Source organism: Sus scrofa, chromosome 13 (assembly GCF_000003025.6).
Source record: "Sus scrofa isolate TJ Tabasco breed Duroc chromosome 13, Sscrofa11.1, whole genome shotgun sequence".
NCBI classification, from domain to species: domain Eukaryota; kingdom Metazoa; phylum Chordata; class Mammalia; order Artiodactyla; family Suidae; genus Sus; species Sus scrofa.
The window spans coordinates 96,640,663-96,659,154 of NC_010455.5; the positions used below are offsets into that span (position 1 = coordinate 96,640,663).

The 18,492-nt window shown below is 41.5% G+C and overlaps 1 protein-coding gene across 3 annotated transcripts in view; it reads left to right on the forward strand.

The window, feature by feature from the left end:
• The window catches only part of LEKR1 (leucine, glutamate and lysine rich 1), a 241,648-nt gene continuing 223,555 nt past the window's right edge, over positions 400–18,492 (forward strand). Inside the window, exons 1-3 of one of the 3 annotated variants that reach the window (XM_021069706.1) lie at positions 400–3,255; positions 5,413–11,356; positions 14,264–14,353. In XM_021069706.1, the coding sequence (XP_020925365.1) occupies positions 14,306–14,353 (48 nt within the window). In that variant the 5' untranslated portion in view covers positions 400–3,255; positions 5,413–11,356; positions 14,264–14,305. The other 2 variants (XM_021069708.1, XM_021069707.1) reach the window with 2 other exon arrangements.

Genomic DNA, 18,492 nt, shown 5'->3' on the forward strand with positions numbered 1-18,492 from the left:
AGCAGACAGAGGTTGGTTCATTTCTCCTTCAGCCTTGGCTTCTCCCCATCCCCCAACGCTCCCTGTCTTGCAACTCATAACAGAGCAGTGCTATTAAATTCAACATGAAAACACACATCAAGGGGCAGATAGGACCTAGGTGCCTGACAACTCTGAAGAACAGTGAGCCCCTACCCTGAATAGTGCTTTGTTCAAATTATAAAAAAAAGACACCTTGGAGTTGTCATTGTGGCCCAGTGGGTTAAGAACCTGACACAGTGTCCGTGAGGATGTGGATTTGAACCCTGGCCTCACTCAGTGGGTTAAGAATCTGGTGTTACCGAAAGCTGTGGCGTAGATTGCAGATGTGACTTGGATCCAGTGTTGCCATGGCAGTGGTATAGGATTCGACCCCTAGCCCAGGAACTTCCATATGCTGCAGGTGCAGCTGTAAAAAGGAAACAAACAAACAAAAAAACACCTCTTCCTCAGGTGGATGGATGGCATATATCTTAGCATGTGAAACTGGGGCTGGAGTCCAAGAGTTCAATGCTTACCCACCTCCTCTGCCAGGCACTATTATGTGGCCAACAAACTGCACAAGTGTACAGCGTCTGGGCAGAAAGGGTATGAGAGCCTTCCAATGATGGCAGAAGACATTAAGAAACATGAGGGCAACTTTAATAAGGAGAATAATGGGAAACAGGGAGTAATGGGTAGTTTTGTCTTATGACTTTCTAAATAAAAGAAGCCTTCTGAATCAAGTCAAAATCACTTACCACTCTGTGGTGACTTCTTTTCCCTCTCAGGGGATCACTTCTAAAAGCTGAGACAAGGAGCAGTTTTTACATTTACACGGAGATGTATGTACTATATCACTATTCCTGAGGTGGTCTGCACTTAAATAGAGGCAAGAAAATTAAACATTAAGTAATCAGTTTTGTCTGATCACTGCTCTATCCCCAACACCTAGAACAATGCCTGACATACATTAAATGAAACTCTAATCCTAGACTGTCAGTCATTGAGCATCTGGAAATACACCAAGATGTTCTCTTGCTTTCAAGATTCCATAGATCAAATTAGTCATCAAAAACTACTTTTCTTTTAAGCACTTCATAGGCAATAGGTCTCAGCTTTCTTACAAAATACCATCACTATAAATACTACTCAAATACCAATTATTTAAAACTTCCATTGCACATCATGAGCTATTTGTCAACTGGCAATAAAACGCCTCTAAGCCAAATGTTTTTATGTAAGGATGCAGCTTTCCAAACTGTACTTGATACAGTACTTGATAGACAAACAAAAAAAAAATTGTGGCATAGTTGTATTTAAACATTATTTTATGCTTTTTAAATTTTATACATGGGTTGTCATAACAGTGTATTATTTATAATATTTGAATGTATCATCTTCCTCCAAAGATCTCAGAACACCTTTGGTGAGTAAGGAATAGTCCTCCACACCTCTGGTGAAGTAGGTATGCTGTAACATATTTCCATTATAGCTGGATCACATGTGAGTCAGTGGCAGGGCTGCATTATTTACTCATGAAAATTTCCTTCCCAGCTCTAACCATTAGAGTATTGCCTACACATTCATTCATTCACTCACTCATTCCTTCCTTCATTCAAAAATTCATTTGATGCAGTTTGCTAGCCACTTAGGCTCAAGTCCCTATTTCCTTACTGCATCATATGAATATTACAATCTGTTAAAAATTCTCATAATATTTAAAATTTAGAGCAGAGATTTTTCTGCACATGGTAATTAATCCTGTTTCATAGTGGCATACCTACTAGTGTGTCACATGCATACTAAGGAAATGACTGAAATACAAAAAAATTTAAAGATATACTTCTCATTCTTAAGTTATGGATGTTAATCACATGTCTCTAAGGCCTTTTTTTTTTTTAATATTTGCCTGGTGCGGCTAAATAGCTGTGTTTTCTGTGTCTAATTAGAAGTTTCCGCTGTGTATTACAGCTGAGTTGGTACAAGATGTTCAAGACCATGAAAAGATGAATGTAATAGCTTCCTTGTGTCATGGTCTGAATTTTTTTTCCCTCAGTTCATTTGTCCTTTTAAGTAATCATACTCTTTGTACCGGCTCTCATCTGTATTCACAGTGATTGTTCTTGCCAAACCATGCCTCCAGACTTGACTGTATAAATTAAATTTCATGCACGCATATGCAAGCCCTGTGCACTGCCTGTTAAACGAAGTAATATAAACAAATTAAGGGCACATTTTAACGATCTTTGAGTTCCATGTAACAGTGGTTTTTAGACAGTTTCCTACTGGGCACAGAATTAGACACTGATCCACAGAGGTCATTTTCAGTGCGCGCCTCGCAAACCGGTCTGCTCATTGAATCCAGCCCCCTAACTGTGCAAGCTGCACTTTCTATGATTTTCTCCTTTGGCTCCCCGCCCCCTTGAAAGGGGCTGATTCACCCCCAGCCCCCTCTGCTGGAGCTGGCGCGACCAAGCCGGCTGCGTGACAGGCTACACTTCCCAGCCCCGCCTCTGTGGTAACTGACTGATCTCATCGCCGCTCGTCACGACACGCGCTGCCTCGGCTGCACGCGGCGTAGCGTGAGAGGCGCCGGGGCAGCCGGCGCGCCCACCCCGAAGCCTTCGTGCGGACGCGCGCGGCCGCCCCTCTGAGGCCAGCGGTGCAGAAAGCTCAGCTGCTTGTCACCACCCCGCCGTCTTCAGGCTGCGAGAAACCGGCCTCCGGACGTCAGCTAATAACCTGACCTCCCAAGCGGTGGCCTTCGTCCCTTCCGGCCTCGGCATGCTCTGCCCCTCATCGCCCCCTGACGCACAGCTGCCACCACCCCCAGCCCTCCTCCAGAGTCGGGAGGACGCAGGGTCGCTGGGGTCAGTCGCCCAGCAACGCCGCTCGCCTCCTTGCGCCCGCGCGCGCCGGATTCCCGGCAGGCGGGACATCCCCCCCTGCGCGCGCCCCTTCCCCGCGCCTCCCTCCGCGTAACACCGCAGTGGCTTCCGACCGAACGCCCGAGCAGAGCAGGCTGCGGTCAAGCGCCGGGACCGCGCGAGAAGCCGAGAATGGTCCGCGAGGCAAGACCGATTCTTTGCCCCGCCGCCCGAGCTCTTTGCTGTTACAGCAGGGGAGCTGGGCACTTTTCGGCGTTAAAATGAGGGCGTCAGCCTTTGAGGCTCAACTCGGCGGCTGGGGCTGGGCGGAATCAAGGATTCCTCTCGGGATTAAGCAGCCGGGTCGGCACGCGAGGCGGAAGCCCGGGTGAGCTCAGAGGCGGCAGGGGCGGGCCCGGGGGTTGCGTGACCCGCCGCTCGGCGGCCGCACGCACTTCGTGGCCTGGGGCAGCCCTCCCAGCCTGGCCCGCCGCCGCTGCCGCGGGGCCGGAGTGCAGGTGCTGGAGGGCGGCGCCCGGTTTCCACTTTTATAACCGCTGCGGGGAGGGCAGTCACGCTATATTTCTAGGACAGGGAGTGAGTTCACCGTGGAGGACAGGGCGTCTTCTTGTTATCGGGACATGGGTAACATTCAGTAATAAAACCCGTTCAAGACAGGATGTATTAAACGAACCGGGAACCAGAGCTGCTCCATCAATAAACTGTCGTTCCGGAGAAACTTTCCAAGGAAAGCTTTGCATTAAGAGTCACAGCACACAGGTGCGGTTCATGCGCCAGGCTTACACAGGAAGGAACCAGAGCAAGCACGGAGGTTTTGGGACGAAAGTTTTGTGCATTCTGCACAAAGATTAATGTGCAGAGTCCTGATGCTGTGCAAACTGTCATTCCTCCTAGAAGCGTTCTTTCCAGTATTTTATTTTAAAATAAGTGCCTGGTTTCCCTGGCATGCTAACTGGAGAGACCTCTCTTATATGGCAATTCAAGAATCCCAAGGACATTTTTTTTTAAAAGAAAAAGTGACTTTATAGGACGCCATAACCCAAGTTCCTTCTCAAGAACATTTTGGGGAAAGTGTTTTTTGTTTTGTTTTTAAGATATCTCTTTATATAATTGAGATGTAGATTAAATTTAGAGGGCAAGACAAAAATATTAATAGCAAGACAGTTTAACACACCGAACCACTCCAGTCGATTGAAAAATTCTGAAAATTCTACGTTAGCTCTTTTTAAAGTTTGAGTTGATGGATCTATGCCCTTATCTATTTTCCTATTATTACCCTTGGACCTGTGGTGCCTAGTATCATACACACACATTTGTAATACAAATAAAACAGAAGAGGGATTCTCCTAGGTTAGGATACCTACCATAAACTCCCAGAAAGCTTTCAAAATATACCTGTTTATCTCTCCATTTACCACATGTGCAAAGAGAGCAAAATTGACTGTGCAAGTTTAAAATGTTCTCCCAGCTAATTCAGATTCACACTTGTGCATGTAGGAATGTTTATTGGTCTGCCTAGCACTCTTCTCTTCTTCTGGGACTGAACTGCCCCTTCTCCTTGATTCTGCTTCTGCCTCTCCTCTTCTAGACATGTAATTAGAAAGGGAGGTGTCATCATGTGTGTCTTTGCCTCCCTAGTAGCCACAATTGGTCTTGAGGCACGTACCTGACGACTCCTGACTTCAGTGATTTGGTCAAGGGATTGGTACATAACTCAGGGTGTGCTAAACAGTCATTTCCTGGCATCCATCTTTTCCTTCCTTTCTTTCTTTCGTTCTTTCTTTCTCTCTCTCTCCTTCCCTCTCTCTCCCTCTCTTTCTTTTTCACCTGGAACACATGGACATTCCTGAGCTAAGGGAGCTGCAGCTGCCAGCCTAGCAAGGCCAGATCTGAGCTGAATGAATGAGTTAACCTAAATCTTTTGTTTGGGGCTGAACCCACTGCAAATGTAAGCTCCCAGACTAGAGTCAAATCGGAGCTGGAGCTGACAGCTACGCCACAGCCACAGCATCCCCAGATCTGAGCTGAGTCTTTGACCTGCACCATGGCAATGCCAGATCCTTAACCCACTGAGCAGGACCAGGGATCGAACCCACGTCCTCATGATACTACTCAGGTTCGTCTCCCCTGAGCCACAATGGGAACTCCTCTTGGCATTTTTCTAACTGGAGGTTGGGAACAGAAGCCCCTGCTCTTCTCAGTGTCAAATTTGGACTGTCAGCCACCACTGCCCTGCCATGTGCAGGGACTGTAAAAGAGAATAGAACCAACTTTCAGTAAGTGGTAGATTCAAAGGACTGAGACTTTCCATGGCTTTTCAAAGTTCCAGAGTTCTCAAAGCAGTCCTGTTTCCTGCATTCTTGAAAGCTTGGTTATTTAGCTCCTCTATTGATTCTGTGAGGTACCCTGAGTCCTAATAAAATACACATTGTTATTAATAATTAACAAAATGTGCATTTAGAATGCTATTTGGAATACATTTTTAAAAGATTATAATACTATTTGCAACTTGCTTTTTTCACAGAACAGTCCATTGGGACATTCATCACTGAAGAACTACATCATCATTTTTAACAGCTGCACAGTCCTCTTGTTTGATAAGTCAATTTATTTCATTTTGGTATTTCCAATTTTTAAACATTATAAACAAGACTGTGATGAACACTAAGTATATGTGCTAATAAGAAAGAACTTTCCCAGAAGCTTCTGGCAGCCTTCTCTTGGAGTATGTTTGGTCAAAATTGGGTCATAGGCTCATTCCTGATTTAAATCACTGGAAAGGGAAAGTGGTCAAGAGAATTGACCTAATCTGAGCTCATCCCTGGAGTTGGAATGATTCACGTGTGCTTAGGGGTGGAAGGAGGGGAGAGAAGGGTGGTAAGGTCTGGATTCCTGAAAAAAAAGGAAAAAGGGGGATCAGGTGTCCACCACTAGTAGTTTTGAACCTTTCAAGGTATTTAAAACATGATGAATGTATTAATTTTTTCACCCTAAAAGCAGTGTTTAAGAGTGCTAGTTGTGAAGCAGGGCTACTATAATTTTTTTTTCATCTGTTTGATAGATCTGATAATAATGTTTGATTTTTTTTTATCAGTAGTTCATAAGAAACTATCTTTAGGATGATTCACAACTCTTTAATAACACTAAAATATTCTATTAATAGAGATATAACAAAATGACAGGAAAATTGCTCTAATTTGATTCATATAAATTCCATAGCCACCTAAAATTATAGGTTCATCTCTATAAATGCAGAACAAAATCACTCCTGCCAATCACTTATCAAGACAAATGTTAGACTCTTAGATGCTTCATTAGAATCATGGAAATCTCAGAAATAAGCAGTAATTTCATTAAACAAGTTCTTTAAAAAGTTGTTTTTTTAAATACATAAGGCAGTTACCAATTTTCAGTCTTTGAATTCATTAATAATTGTTATAGGATAGATATTGGATGTTAAGAGGGTTTTTTTTTTGTTGTTGTTTTTGTTTGTTTTTCTGGCAGCACCCTTGGCATGTGGAGATTCCTGGATCAGGGATCAAACTCATGTCATAGCAGTGACAACGCCAGATCCTTAACCTGCTGCACCACAAGTGAACTCCTTGATGCTAAGTTTTAAAGATCAATCAGTGCCATATTTTTGGGTATCAAATTCATTACGAGTTTTAAGTCAGTGCCACGAGAGCTTTATTCTTCTTGTGTTTTTAAATATATTTATGAGAATAAATAAGTTCAGGGATGTAATGTACAGCATGGTGACTATAGTAATAATAGTATACTGCATGTTTGAAAGATGCCAAGAGAATAGATCTTAAAAGCTCTCATCACAAGAAAAAAATTTGGTATTTACATGTGATGATGGATGTCAATTAGACTTGTGGTTATTATTTTACAATATAAAAAAATACTGAATCATTCTGATACCTGGAACTAATGTTTTATGTCAGTTATATCTCAATTAAAAATAAACAGATTCATACGACAAATATTTGGCACATAGTACATTTTTGGGTAAAGCTCTTATGAGTAGTGAACAGGCCACAAGAGAATGCATTTACAATCATCAAAGGTTTCATTATAGTGCTTGACTTTTAGTATTTAAGAGTAGGTATTTATTGCTTTAAGACCTAACTTGTCTTATTGGAAATTTTGTTCAATAATCATATTCTTAGGGCTAAAAAGAGTTCAGTACACAGAGTTCCCTGGTGGCTCAGTGGGTTAAGGATCTGGCATTATCACTGCTGTAGATCAGGTCACTGCTGTGACGTGGGTTCCATCCTTGGCCCAGGAACTTCTGCATGCCATGGGGTGCAGCCAAGAAAAAAAAAAAAGAGTTCAGTACACAATATGTTCTTGCACACATTTCAGAACATTTGAATTCCTAAAGAGAAATGCTATTTATTGTAACCTTCATTTTATTAGGTAATCAGGTTTACACTGCACATGTGATGGATTCAAAAATATACAGAGTATAAGTCTACAAGTAATATTTTGTGCTCAAGTCACCTCTAGCCCAGAGTTATCTGGGGTTCAAAATAGACAAAGTAGCTTTACAAAGAAGTCTAACAATTGATTAGCTGTAAAAAACAAACAAAACAGTATTCAGAAAGAAAATCCTACCCACATCTTGGTGGGAATAACAGGTATTGTGGTAAGTACAAAAAGCAAGTGGGTGAGTTCCCATTGTGGCTCAGCAGGTTAAGAACCTGACTAGAATCCATGAGGATGCAGGTTCGATCCCTAGCCTTGGATCAGTGGGTCAAGGATCTGGGGTTGCTGCAAGCTGCAGCATAGGTTCAAATGTTGCTTGGATTTGGCATTGTTGTGGCTGTGGCTGGAGCTGTAGTTCAACCCCTAGCCTGGGAACTTCCATAAGCCATGGGTGCAGTTCTAAGAAAGAAAAAAGAAAGGAAGAAAAAAAGAAATTGGTCATTTGTAGCTGAGCTTTTTTTGTTTTGTTTTAAACAAAGCTATGTGGGAAAGCTATGAAAAAAGTAAGTGTAAGACAAAGTTTCATTTCCAGAATTTTGGGTCTTCACATGTTACTAATCCATAGCAGGCAGATGCCCCATAGGTTCTGTCTGGCAGATTCAAATAACACAATCCAAGAGGCCCAAGTGCTTCTGCCTCCACTCACATTCAGTCCAAAGATGCCTCAGTGCTCATGTGTCCCAACAAGGTTCATGCCCTCGGCCACTTCCATTATTTGGGTGAGAGTAAACAATAACCAGGATCTGATTGAGTTATGTTTGGAAGGGTTTTCAATACATGAGACGTGTGTGAAATGCCTGGCAAAGAGAAAGAGCCCAATAAATGTTAGTTTTTAAAAATTCTGCATTTGCATTGGATGGTACCCAGAAATAGCAGTGAAAACCATTTTGTTGCTTCCAATTTGGGAGGCCCGGCTGCCACCATTTTATTCAAACTTTTAAGGAGATAGTGTTGTACTGTGTTCTGATTCACAAGATAAAAATAAAGTTGGGCTAACTATAATGTTGCCATGCTCCCTTTGTACAGTTTTTGACCTCACTTTGAGCAATCTTGGGTAGCCTTTCTGATAGTTATATCAGACTTGCAAAGTACCTATTCTCCAACATTTCATGTGGGGACCAGGAAAGGAGAGGGGCTGGCATACTGCTACTTACCAGAATGAAGAAGATGAATGACAATGCCTTGCTGGATAAATACGTTAGGTAAATTCAAATCCATAACAGAAATAGAAGCACAGACATCGTGCTCTCATAAATGTCAACAGTACAACACAAAGATCTGGAAAGCCTGAATTTAGTCACTTTACAAAGACTCTGCTCCCCAAACTAAGGAATATATATATTTTTTTTCTTTCAGGGGTCCCTGACTCAAAGGAGAAAAAGAATAATAAAGGGCCAGAAGGAGAGGTTAAAATGAACTTAATTTGGTTACCATTGATTATTTTAAAAAGTCACATTAAAGTGAAACGTGGCTAATTTAAAATTTAAGAGAATAAAGGCAAAGCTTTATTCAGTATGTCCAATAATGGGAACGTTTTAAATTCTACTTCAGTTCCTGTATGGGTAATAATGGGATAGGGAAAAAGGACTAGAAAAAAAAAGTATTAGAAAAGAAATCTGGACAGAGAGTGAGGGAAACAGACCAACTGAGAGCCAAGAAAAAAAAAAACACACATCGACAATGGGATGAAATATATTAGATTTAACTCTTAAAAAAGACCTGTGTTATAATGCCCTATTCACAACTATTCATCTGTGCTGTGGTCTTCAGGAATAAAACTTTCACTGCTAATCCTTTTTTTTCTTTCTTTCTTTTTTTTTTTTTTAATATTTTGCCATGCCTGTGGAAGTTCCCAGGCTAGGGATTGAACCTGTGCCACTGAGCCACAGCAGTAACAATGCCACATTCTTAACCTACTGCACCTTAAGGGAACTTCTCACTGCTAGTCTTTAACAAGGGATATTATTCACAATTTATCAATTCTCTTTATCCTTCAAATTCTTACTAGGCTCACCACTGCTCAATAGAACGTTCTTTGATGCTGAGAACGTTCTATGTATGTACTGTGTTACGTGGCACCAACATATGACTACTGAGCACTTGAAATGTGGCTAGTACAATAAAGGAATGGAATTTGAAATTTTAATTAATTTTAGCCAAATTAAATAGTCACATGTGGCTATCTTATTAGTGTAAAGGTCTAAGGGACATTTACAATGGAAGGAAAACTGGTCTCAAGACCAATATGGAGATGAATAAACACAGGTGAAATGAGATCATACAATAATGAATTACAGCCTTGCAGCTGGATCTTCTCTCATCCTTAAAATGTTTTCTTATATACACAAAGAACTCAATAAACATTATTAATACTAATAAACATACTATAGCCAGACTAGCTTCAGAAGAGTGATGGTACTTTAGGTGTGTAATTCCTAGTCCAGATAAAGCACACAATGGATCTGGATGAACTGTTTTTTGTATGTGTGTGCTCTATATCTAAACCCCCATTGTTACAAAATGAGAACAATCCTACCTTCATTGTCCCTCAAAGAAACATACTAAGGATGAACAGCTCCGAAAGTTCTTTGCCTTTCTCATAAACTTGCTGTTCTTCACCACTTCATTGGCTGTCTCTCTCCAAGACTTTTAGTACTTGGATGAACAAGCTTTATTATTTTATTTTACTTTAATTTTATTATTTTTTCTTTTTACAGCCACACCTGTAGCATATGGAAGTTAGGGGTTGAATCGGAGCTGTAGCTGCCAGCCTACAGCACAGCCATAGCAATGCAGGATCTGAGCTGCATCTGTCCTATGGTGGAACTGTCTGCCATTTACACCACCACTTATGGCAATGCCGGATCCTTAACCTACTGATCAAGGCCAGGGATCAAACCACATCCTCACGGACAGTATATCGGGTTCTCAACCTCCTGAGCCACAACGGGAACTCTGGAAGAAGGCTTTTAGAAGTGTTCAGTACTCCGTGCTGTCATTTTCATTAATAGCTATCAATGAGCAGTTTGACTACTGTTCCAGCACTGCTCTGCATCATTTGATCACTTTTCTACATCACAGGTTTAACTTTCTTTGTATTTATTCAGCCTTACTTCATTCAATAGTAGTGAGTTTCTTTCCCTGCTAGCGAACTGTAAATGTTTTATTTCTTGAGTTAGACTTAGTGAAATCCTCAAAAAGGAGAGATCCTGGCCATTAATGAATTGCCTGCAAATCATAACAGTGGCTACCCCTGCCTGAGTTAGTCACTGAGCATCACCACAGCCTGGTAGGCAGTGCTTGTTGCCTAGTAAGCCATCAATAAACACTTTCTTTTGAATGAAGGAAGGAGAGTAAGTCACGTTTAAGGATGGGCAGCCTTTTATAAGTAAACGAATTGTGGACTAGGGGTCTCAAGATATCTTTTGAACTAAGCTTTTCATCTTGACTACTCTTGAACAAGGAAGACAATTTTACTTATACTTTCCCAATCAACTAGCCCTTCCTGTAACGACTAAGACCAGAGCTTCCCTTTACACCTGTGACTTATACAGGCATCTCCACCCCCTCAGCTCAGGAACAATTGCTCCCTGCTGTGTCCACCAAAAGGGCCCTAGAGCCAGGGGTGAGACCTATTTCGGCCTTCACCGTAGCCAGCGTTTCTCCGACCCGCCGCAGGGCTGGGGACATCTCTTTACATCTACGACTCCAGCACACCCTCCCCCGCTTAGCCTTTCGCACGCCTTGCCTCTCTCTTACAACAGCCAGCGTAATACCAGCCCTTCCTCAGACCCCCGCCAGAAGAATTCCCGCTTCCGCCAGGGGCGTCGGTCCCGCGCGGGCGCTGGGGAACCGGGCTTCCGCGTTGGCGAGGGACGTAGGCTGTGACGTCATCGCGCCCTGACGTCAGGCTGATGCACAGCCGTCTCCAGGGAGACCGGGAAAGCTGTTTCGTACCCCGCGGAATCGAAGTCTAGGTGAGAAACAGTGAATGGCTTCCTTGAGCCCCGGGATGACCCGGTCCCCCGGGCGCAGTTCCGGAGCGGAGGCGTGCTGGCTCGCGGAGAGAGGGCCGGAAAACCGAGCTGTGGCGACGTGCGCAGAGGATGGGCTCCGTGCCTCGCTCTGACCCCCGCCACGGCCCTGTCTGTCTCCAGGAGCCCCGCCCTCTTCTCCGCTGGACTGCGCTGCTCCGCCTCACCCTTGACCCTCCTCCTCCTTCTGTTCCTATCATCACAGGTCCCGAGGGAGCGGGGTTAGAAAGGGACAGATTTCAAAACCCTTGCGGACATTTTGGCTGGACTTACAGTTGGTTTCTATTTGGAAAATCCCTCCCCTTCAGAAAAGTCTTAGGAAGTGAACTCCCGCTTCACCTGACCCTGATTGTGCTCATCTGTAGGTGATTCCCACCAAGGGAATATTTTAGGGAAGGGCCCGAAAGCTGAATGTGAGTTAATGGCCCAACGTGACAATGGTGTCAGGAAGGTAATCGGAAGTGAACCGTCGAGGACGTGGCTGTATTTTTGACATCTTCCTCGTGATCCTTTTGAGACCAGGTTCGCAAATATCTAGTGGCTGCTGCCAGTTATCACCGCACCTCTTGTCTAAGGGCCGCTTACAAAGTGTGTAATATGAAAGAATAAAAGGGTCTCATTTGATAAAAACTGCAAGAATAATGTTAGAGTAGATTAAAATATTTTAAATTCCCCTTTTGCCAGAAGGGTAAGAGACCTCTCCCCTCCCTTCCTTAGGAAACCTCTTATTTGTGAATGCTTTCTCTATTTCTTTACTATGTATGCCAGTCTTTTAAAGACCCCCCCCCCTTTTTTTTCTCTGTAGGACCCAGGAGCCATTTCTTTAAAATGTAAACATTAAGGAAGATAGGGCACCTAGTTTCATATCACCTTGAGAGTTTAGTGCTTCTAATAGTTACCTGCTTTTTCATAGAGATATGTTTTCCTTAGAGCAATTAGCTGGTGGCTATTTCGATTACCAGGTGAATTGAAAACTATGAAAGAGAGTGTAGCAGCTGTGTTGAGGACAAGTTATCACTTATCTTGAGAACATGTATGCAATGGGTTGTATCTGCTTGGCTGTATAAAAAGAATGAGATTGCCTTCTGTCTTTGTAATCTCATTAGCAGATTAACTGTGATGTGCATCACAGTCTAGTTAAAGGTTTTTTCAGTAATAAAATTGTTTTCTTTCTGCATCATGGGAAGATTCTCTGGATTGGCAGAATATTTTAATTTTTTCTCAATAATCAGACCTACCAATTCTTCTCCCTTGGTATACTAAGCCTGCAAAATTGGGACAGACTTAAAATGATGGTACTAAATAAAAACTGTTCACTGTTCCTTGTTTATACTGTCACTAGATCTGTGCTCTCAAATAAATTTATGCATGGAATTTTAAAAGGAGATTTAGTTGGTAATTTTAGGAAAAATTCTGCTCCCAATAGAGTTTAATTAGGATGATGCCATATTATTTTACTGATGGTGAGCCCGTTGTAGAATGGCAGAATTGAGAATAATGAGCTTTCTGTGAATAATGAGCTCTTGCCACATCACTGTAAGAGTCTGCCAAACATCAGATTATTATGTACTTGGCCTTGTGGGCCTCTGTTAACTATGTCAGTTGACTTTACACCACCACCCCCGCCCTCCCCCACCTGCCCTGCCAGTGGTTAACTCCAGTTAACCTCCTTCCCCCACCCCAAACACGCACACGATGTATTACATTTACATGGGAAAACAGCCCATTAGTTGTTTTAAACAGCAGCTCATTAAAACATGGAGCTTTGGACTAACACGGGATGAGGAATCCTCTCTTCCACCAATACTTCTACAATTAAAAAAAAAAAACAAACCTACATCTACAGCAATTTTTGTTAACTACAATTTCTCTGGTACCTTGCTTTGTGTCTGGGGTTACTATCCCTCTCCAGTCTCTCTTTGTTAAAATCCTTTCCTGATCAAAAGCAAACCACCTGAGGAAGCCTTCACCAATTCCCCACTTGCATCAGAAAGACATTTTTTCTTTCCTGAACTTCCAAATAGTCTCTTGTCTACAACTCCTGGCCCTTGGCTGTCATTTCCTGCTATGGAATTGTGCACTGTCTCATCTTATTCTGCTGTCACCCTTTACCCTTCGCTCCTTAGATATATAAATATCTCTCATTCATGAAACTGGACTGTCTAGTCTTTCTCCATATTTGGGAAAGATTAAAAAAAGTAACTCAAAGCGCTCATTCATTCATCTTGTGTGGTTTTATGAAAGTAGTGGTAGTTTTATATTGAATTGTTTTATTAGAAAGTGAAATTGATTAAAAGGAAAACATCTGCATAAAAATGATATAATGTCCATCTTAATTGGCACTTGGCTTCTCATGCTGTGACAGCTCTTCTGTTCAGTGCCTGCATATCATATTGAATCTGATAACTAAATATTTTTCTCCTGTACATCATCATTTAAGCGGGCATTCATGTCACAGTTGCTTTTAGATATTTTTTCTAGCAGCTTTTCAGGAAGAAAGGTTTTTTTAAAAATGGAATAAATGAGTCTGTTTAAAATTTTGTGATCCTAATTCTGTATTTGCAAAACAAATAACTAGTAGTAAACCACCACAGAAATTACAATTAGACTGTAAAGTTCCACAGAAAGAAAGATTTCTAATTCAGTAGTCTCTCTCTATAGGTCTCTCCTATCCTACTGGCCTAATAACTAACTGAGAAAACCCCCATTGTACCTTTTAACATTGAGTTGATGAAACAAACATCTGTTGAAACAGTTATCACCATTGATCCCCAAACACTCCCAGGAATTTATCTCTTTGAATTTTCTTCACATTGTTTTAATTCTGACTATTGCCATCAATGTTTTTAGATTATTTTACTTCAGCACTCCCTCAGTGTATTTTGGGAAATTATGGATCGTCACGTGCCCATGCATGCATTACCTGAAGAAATACAAAAGGTATGAATATTATGTTATTATAGCACAACATTCAGAGATTTTAAAAGATAATTCCAAAACCTGGGAGAATGAATTCAGAGGTTTTATTTTTTTTTAGGGGATCTGCAGTGAATTGGTGGAGTGGGGAAGATAGCAATCCTAACAGTCAAAATTATAGAATTTGACTCAGTACAAAAAGTGTTTGACCTGTGAAAAAAGACATATATAATTCTGTTGCTCAAACTCGACCTCTGTCCATGGCTGCTAAATAGAGGCATGGAGACAGTTTTGGGTGCAGGAGAAAGAAATAGGTTTATTGCTTTGCCAGGCAAAGGAAGCCACAGCAGGCTAATGTCCTAAAGACTGTGCCCTTCTTTGGGAGAGATTTAGGAGGTGGTCCTATAGTTTTGGGAGAAGAAAATAAGGTCACAGATAAGGATCAGGGTAGGTGCAAGCTTTCATTCTTCTTCCAAGTTAGTGTTTAGTGGCCCTGGGACTGGTTCTGGTGGTCCTCCTTTCTGGAATGAAGAATGTTTCATAACAACTTTCATTTGTTGGGGGTTTAGTCCTGCAGAAGAACTCAAAGATATTGTTATATATATTCCTGGAGGAGAAACCAGGACCCTGCCTCAAGGCTGCAATATTATTACTTGACTGGTCCTCTTTGTCTCTGTCTCCACTCCTTTCCCTGATTAGCAACTGTTTGAACCTGCCCTTTGGAACTGAGGGAAGGTCATGGAGGCTGAATGAGGTCTATTTCCTAAAGACTAGGAATAAGGGATACAGAAAGGCTTTTGTGCCCAGGAGCCCCACAGGGCCCTGCTTGGTTTCAGTTCTAGCACAGTGTTTGACCAGGTGTTTGTGGAGCCCTTGTGAGAAGAGGGCTTCAGCAATGGTCGCATACTATTTTTAGATATTTTTCTAGCAGCTTTTCAGAAAAAAAAAAAAAACATCTGGATCTATTTAAATTTTTTTTTTTTTTTTTTCTTTTCCCACTCTGAGCCATATGGAGTTCCCCAGCCAGGGATCAGATCTGAGCCATAGTTTCAGTCACAGCTGGGCAACACCATCCTTTAACCCACTGTGCTGGGCTGGGGAATGGAACCCCAGTCCTGGTGCTTGAAGAAATGATGCTGATCCCCTTGTGCTAAGGGGCACTCTGTTTAAAATTTTAAGTGATCCTTATTCCATAATTGCAAACAAACAATCGGTAGTAAATCACTATATAAATTATAATTATTTTGTAACATTTTATGATGCAGAATTTTCAGTGTGTCTCTGTAAGGGTCTATTTCATTTTCACCTTAATTCTTATTACTCACCATGCACCAGGCACTCACTCTTTTAAAGCCCTTTAGTATGCATCAACTTATTTAATCTGGTTAACAATCAATTCTTTTTCATAGCTGCTACTACTCTTCTCCCTGTTAGTTAATTTCTGTCCTCAGGGAAAAGCATTTCTCTCATATTTAGTTTGGCAACACGTACATTGTTAGCAGCATAACTTTAAAACTATCTCTTTGAAACTGATCAACAAATTATGATTTAAAACCTCAAAACTTAACTATCATTGATCATTCAGTTTTTAAAGTAAATCTACAGTCAACTCCTACTTAACCACCGGTCCATTAGATTTTAATTAAAAATTGCATTCAGCTCTCAGATATGCTTTTATCCTTTGTGCATGTTGTTTGGGGCTGCCTGTTAGCATTAATCATGCCATTGATTTAACTTGATGCTTACTGCCATGCCATTTCCTTTAGACTTAACATAAACTGCAATCTATCTGGAACTGGAAGGGAAGGCCAGTTACCAGAAAAGACCCTTTAAACCATTGCATTTAGTTCATTTCACCTTTTAAGTTAGGTGTAAGGGAGAGTAAGCTCTCTCCCTCAGAGAGAGCTCAGTTATGCTGTGCTTACCTGAGAAGAGGTATCTACATATGTTTGAAGACATGGAATGTCCTCCTCCTTCCTCAACTGTGTTCCTTCCATAAACTATGCTAGAGATTAAAGGAAACAAAACAATCTGCAAGATGCAATTTCCCTACTCAGATACCAATCCCCTGTCAATAAGCAGATATATAATGACATAAAAAAAAAACCCTCTAAAAGACACCATTAGATATATATAAGATAGTATGTTCTCTGAGAGTGGAGCAGGTGGGAGAGAAATCCCTGAGTATTAGGTTGGTCAAGGGAGGGTCTTTATGCTGGAGGTAAAACTGGAATTGGCCCTTGAAGGCAGGCATTTCTAGAAACAGACAGGGAATAGGATACTCTGAGCCAAGGGAACCAGATCTAACTGGGAGAAAAAACTGGCCAAGTTAGAGAATGTTTAACAATGTCAATGTTTCAAATGCAAGAAAGAGTATGTATTTATTTTAGTGGAGATTTTATGAGTTGAATGTGGGTTTTTGTTCATGTTTAAGGTACTTTAGGAGTAAATTGTTTAAAAATGCCAAAACCAAACATCTTATAAATACAGTTTTCGGAGTTCCCGTTGTGGTTAAGGAATCCAACTAGGAACCATGGGGTTGCGGGTTCGATCCCTGGCCTTGCTCAGTGGGTTAAGGATTTGGCGTTGCCTTAAGCTGTGGTGCAGGTCGCAGACACGGCTCGGATCCCGAGTTGATGTGGCTCTGGCATAGGCCGGAGGCTACAGCTCTGATTCGACCCCTAGCCTGGGAACCTCCATATGCCGTGGGAGCGGCCCAAGAAATGGCAAAAAAGACAAAATAAATAAATAAATAAATAAATACAGTTTTCTTCTCAAAGCAGGAGCGGCCCAAGAAATGGCAAAAAAGACAAAATAAATAAATAAATAATTAAATAAATACAGTTTTCTTCTCAAAGCTTGAATGGCAGGCAGCTATCCATGAAGTACAGAGAGGTGGAGAGGCCAGGAGCAGCTCAGCTGTCTAAGGCCCTGGACAAGTAAGAGGATTGTAGCCTTTGGCCTGCAGAATGTTTAGAGCACAAAGTGCATCTTTACACTTTTTCAGACCTAAGTTAGGTGCATTTATACAACAAGTAGTTATCAAGTGCCTATAATGTGCCAGACACTGTTTTGTGTATTTGATTTTAAGACAACCAAAAATGTACACATGCATCTTGGTCTAAAGATGTCAGTTACTTGTTTTCTATACCTTCTTACCTGTATTTGATTCCTCTAGATGGTACATAATGTAACTTGTTGGATTGTTTAGTGATCGGGCAGAATATCTATTTAGTCAGCTTGCATAATCATTCTATACATAATTATGTTAAATAAATTATATAGCTTATAATAATAATAGGAGTACTTCACATTAGAACCATTATTTCATTACTTATTTTTCATAATGGCTTGGGAATTATACTACATTTCTTTTTTATTTTGGCCACCCTGCGGCCGTGGATCAGATCTGAGCCACAGCCGTGAACTGAGCCACAGCTGTGGCAACACTGGATCCTTAACCCACTGTGCTGAGCCAGGGGATCAAACCCATGTCCCAACACTCCCAAGCCACTGCTGATCCCATTGCGCCACAGGAGGAGCTCCTGTTACATTTTATTGGATAAAAATGGACATAGGAGGGTGGATTGGTATATAATGACAGAGCAGAGAGTCTTTAAAAGGCTTTTTTTTTTTTTTCCTTATTCTTCTGTTTACTTTTTGTGTTAGTTTTTATGCTGGCTCTTTTTCTAGGAATCCCCTGCTGCATTTCCTTTTTTTCCGTGTATAGTCAAGAAAGGTTTGAGTAGAAATCAGGGAAGAGAAGGTGAGGGGAGCCTTTCCTATTCATTTCTTTCTGTAATTTTCTGTATGATATAGAAGGGGGATGGTTGATGAATTGCATAAAAGGTAAGTGATAAAGGAAATGAAAATGGCTGTAGTATTAATGGCAAAATAGGTAGCAGTAGAAAGAGTTACAAGAAAAAAATAAATGTGGGGAGATGGCCACTGAAGGGAAAATGTGGAGAAGCATGCTGATGACAATAAGCCCTAGTTATCTAATCAGGCAATCACCCATTGCCTGATTAGAAAGCAAAAGATTGTTAAATCATCTCCCTCTGGTCTCATCTTCTTAGGGAATCTTAGGAAAGAAAGAATAAGATAATCTTTTGACTACCGCTCCCAGATCTTTTTGCTTTTTCTTGCAATTTCTGACTGAGCAT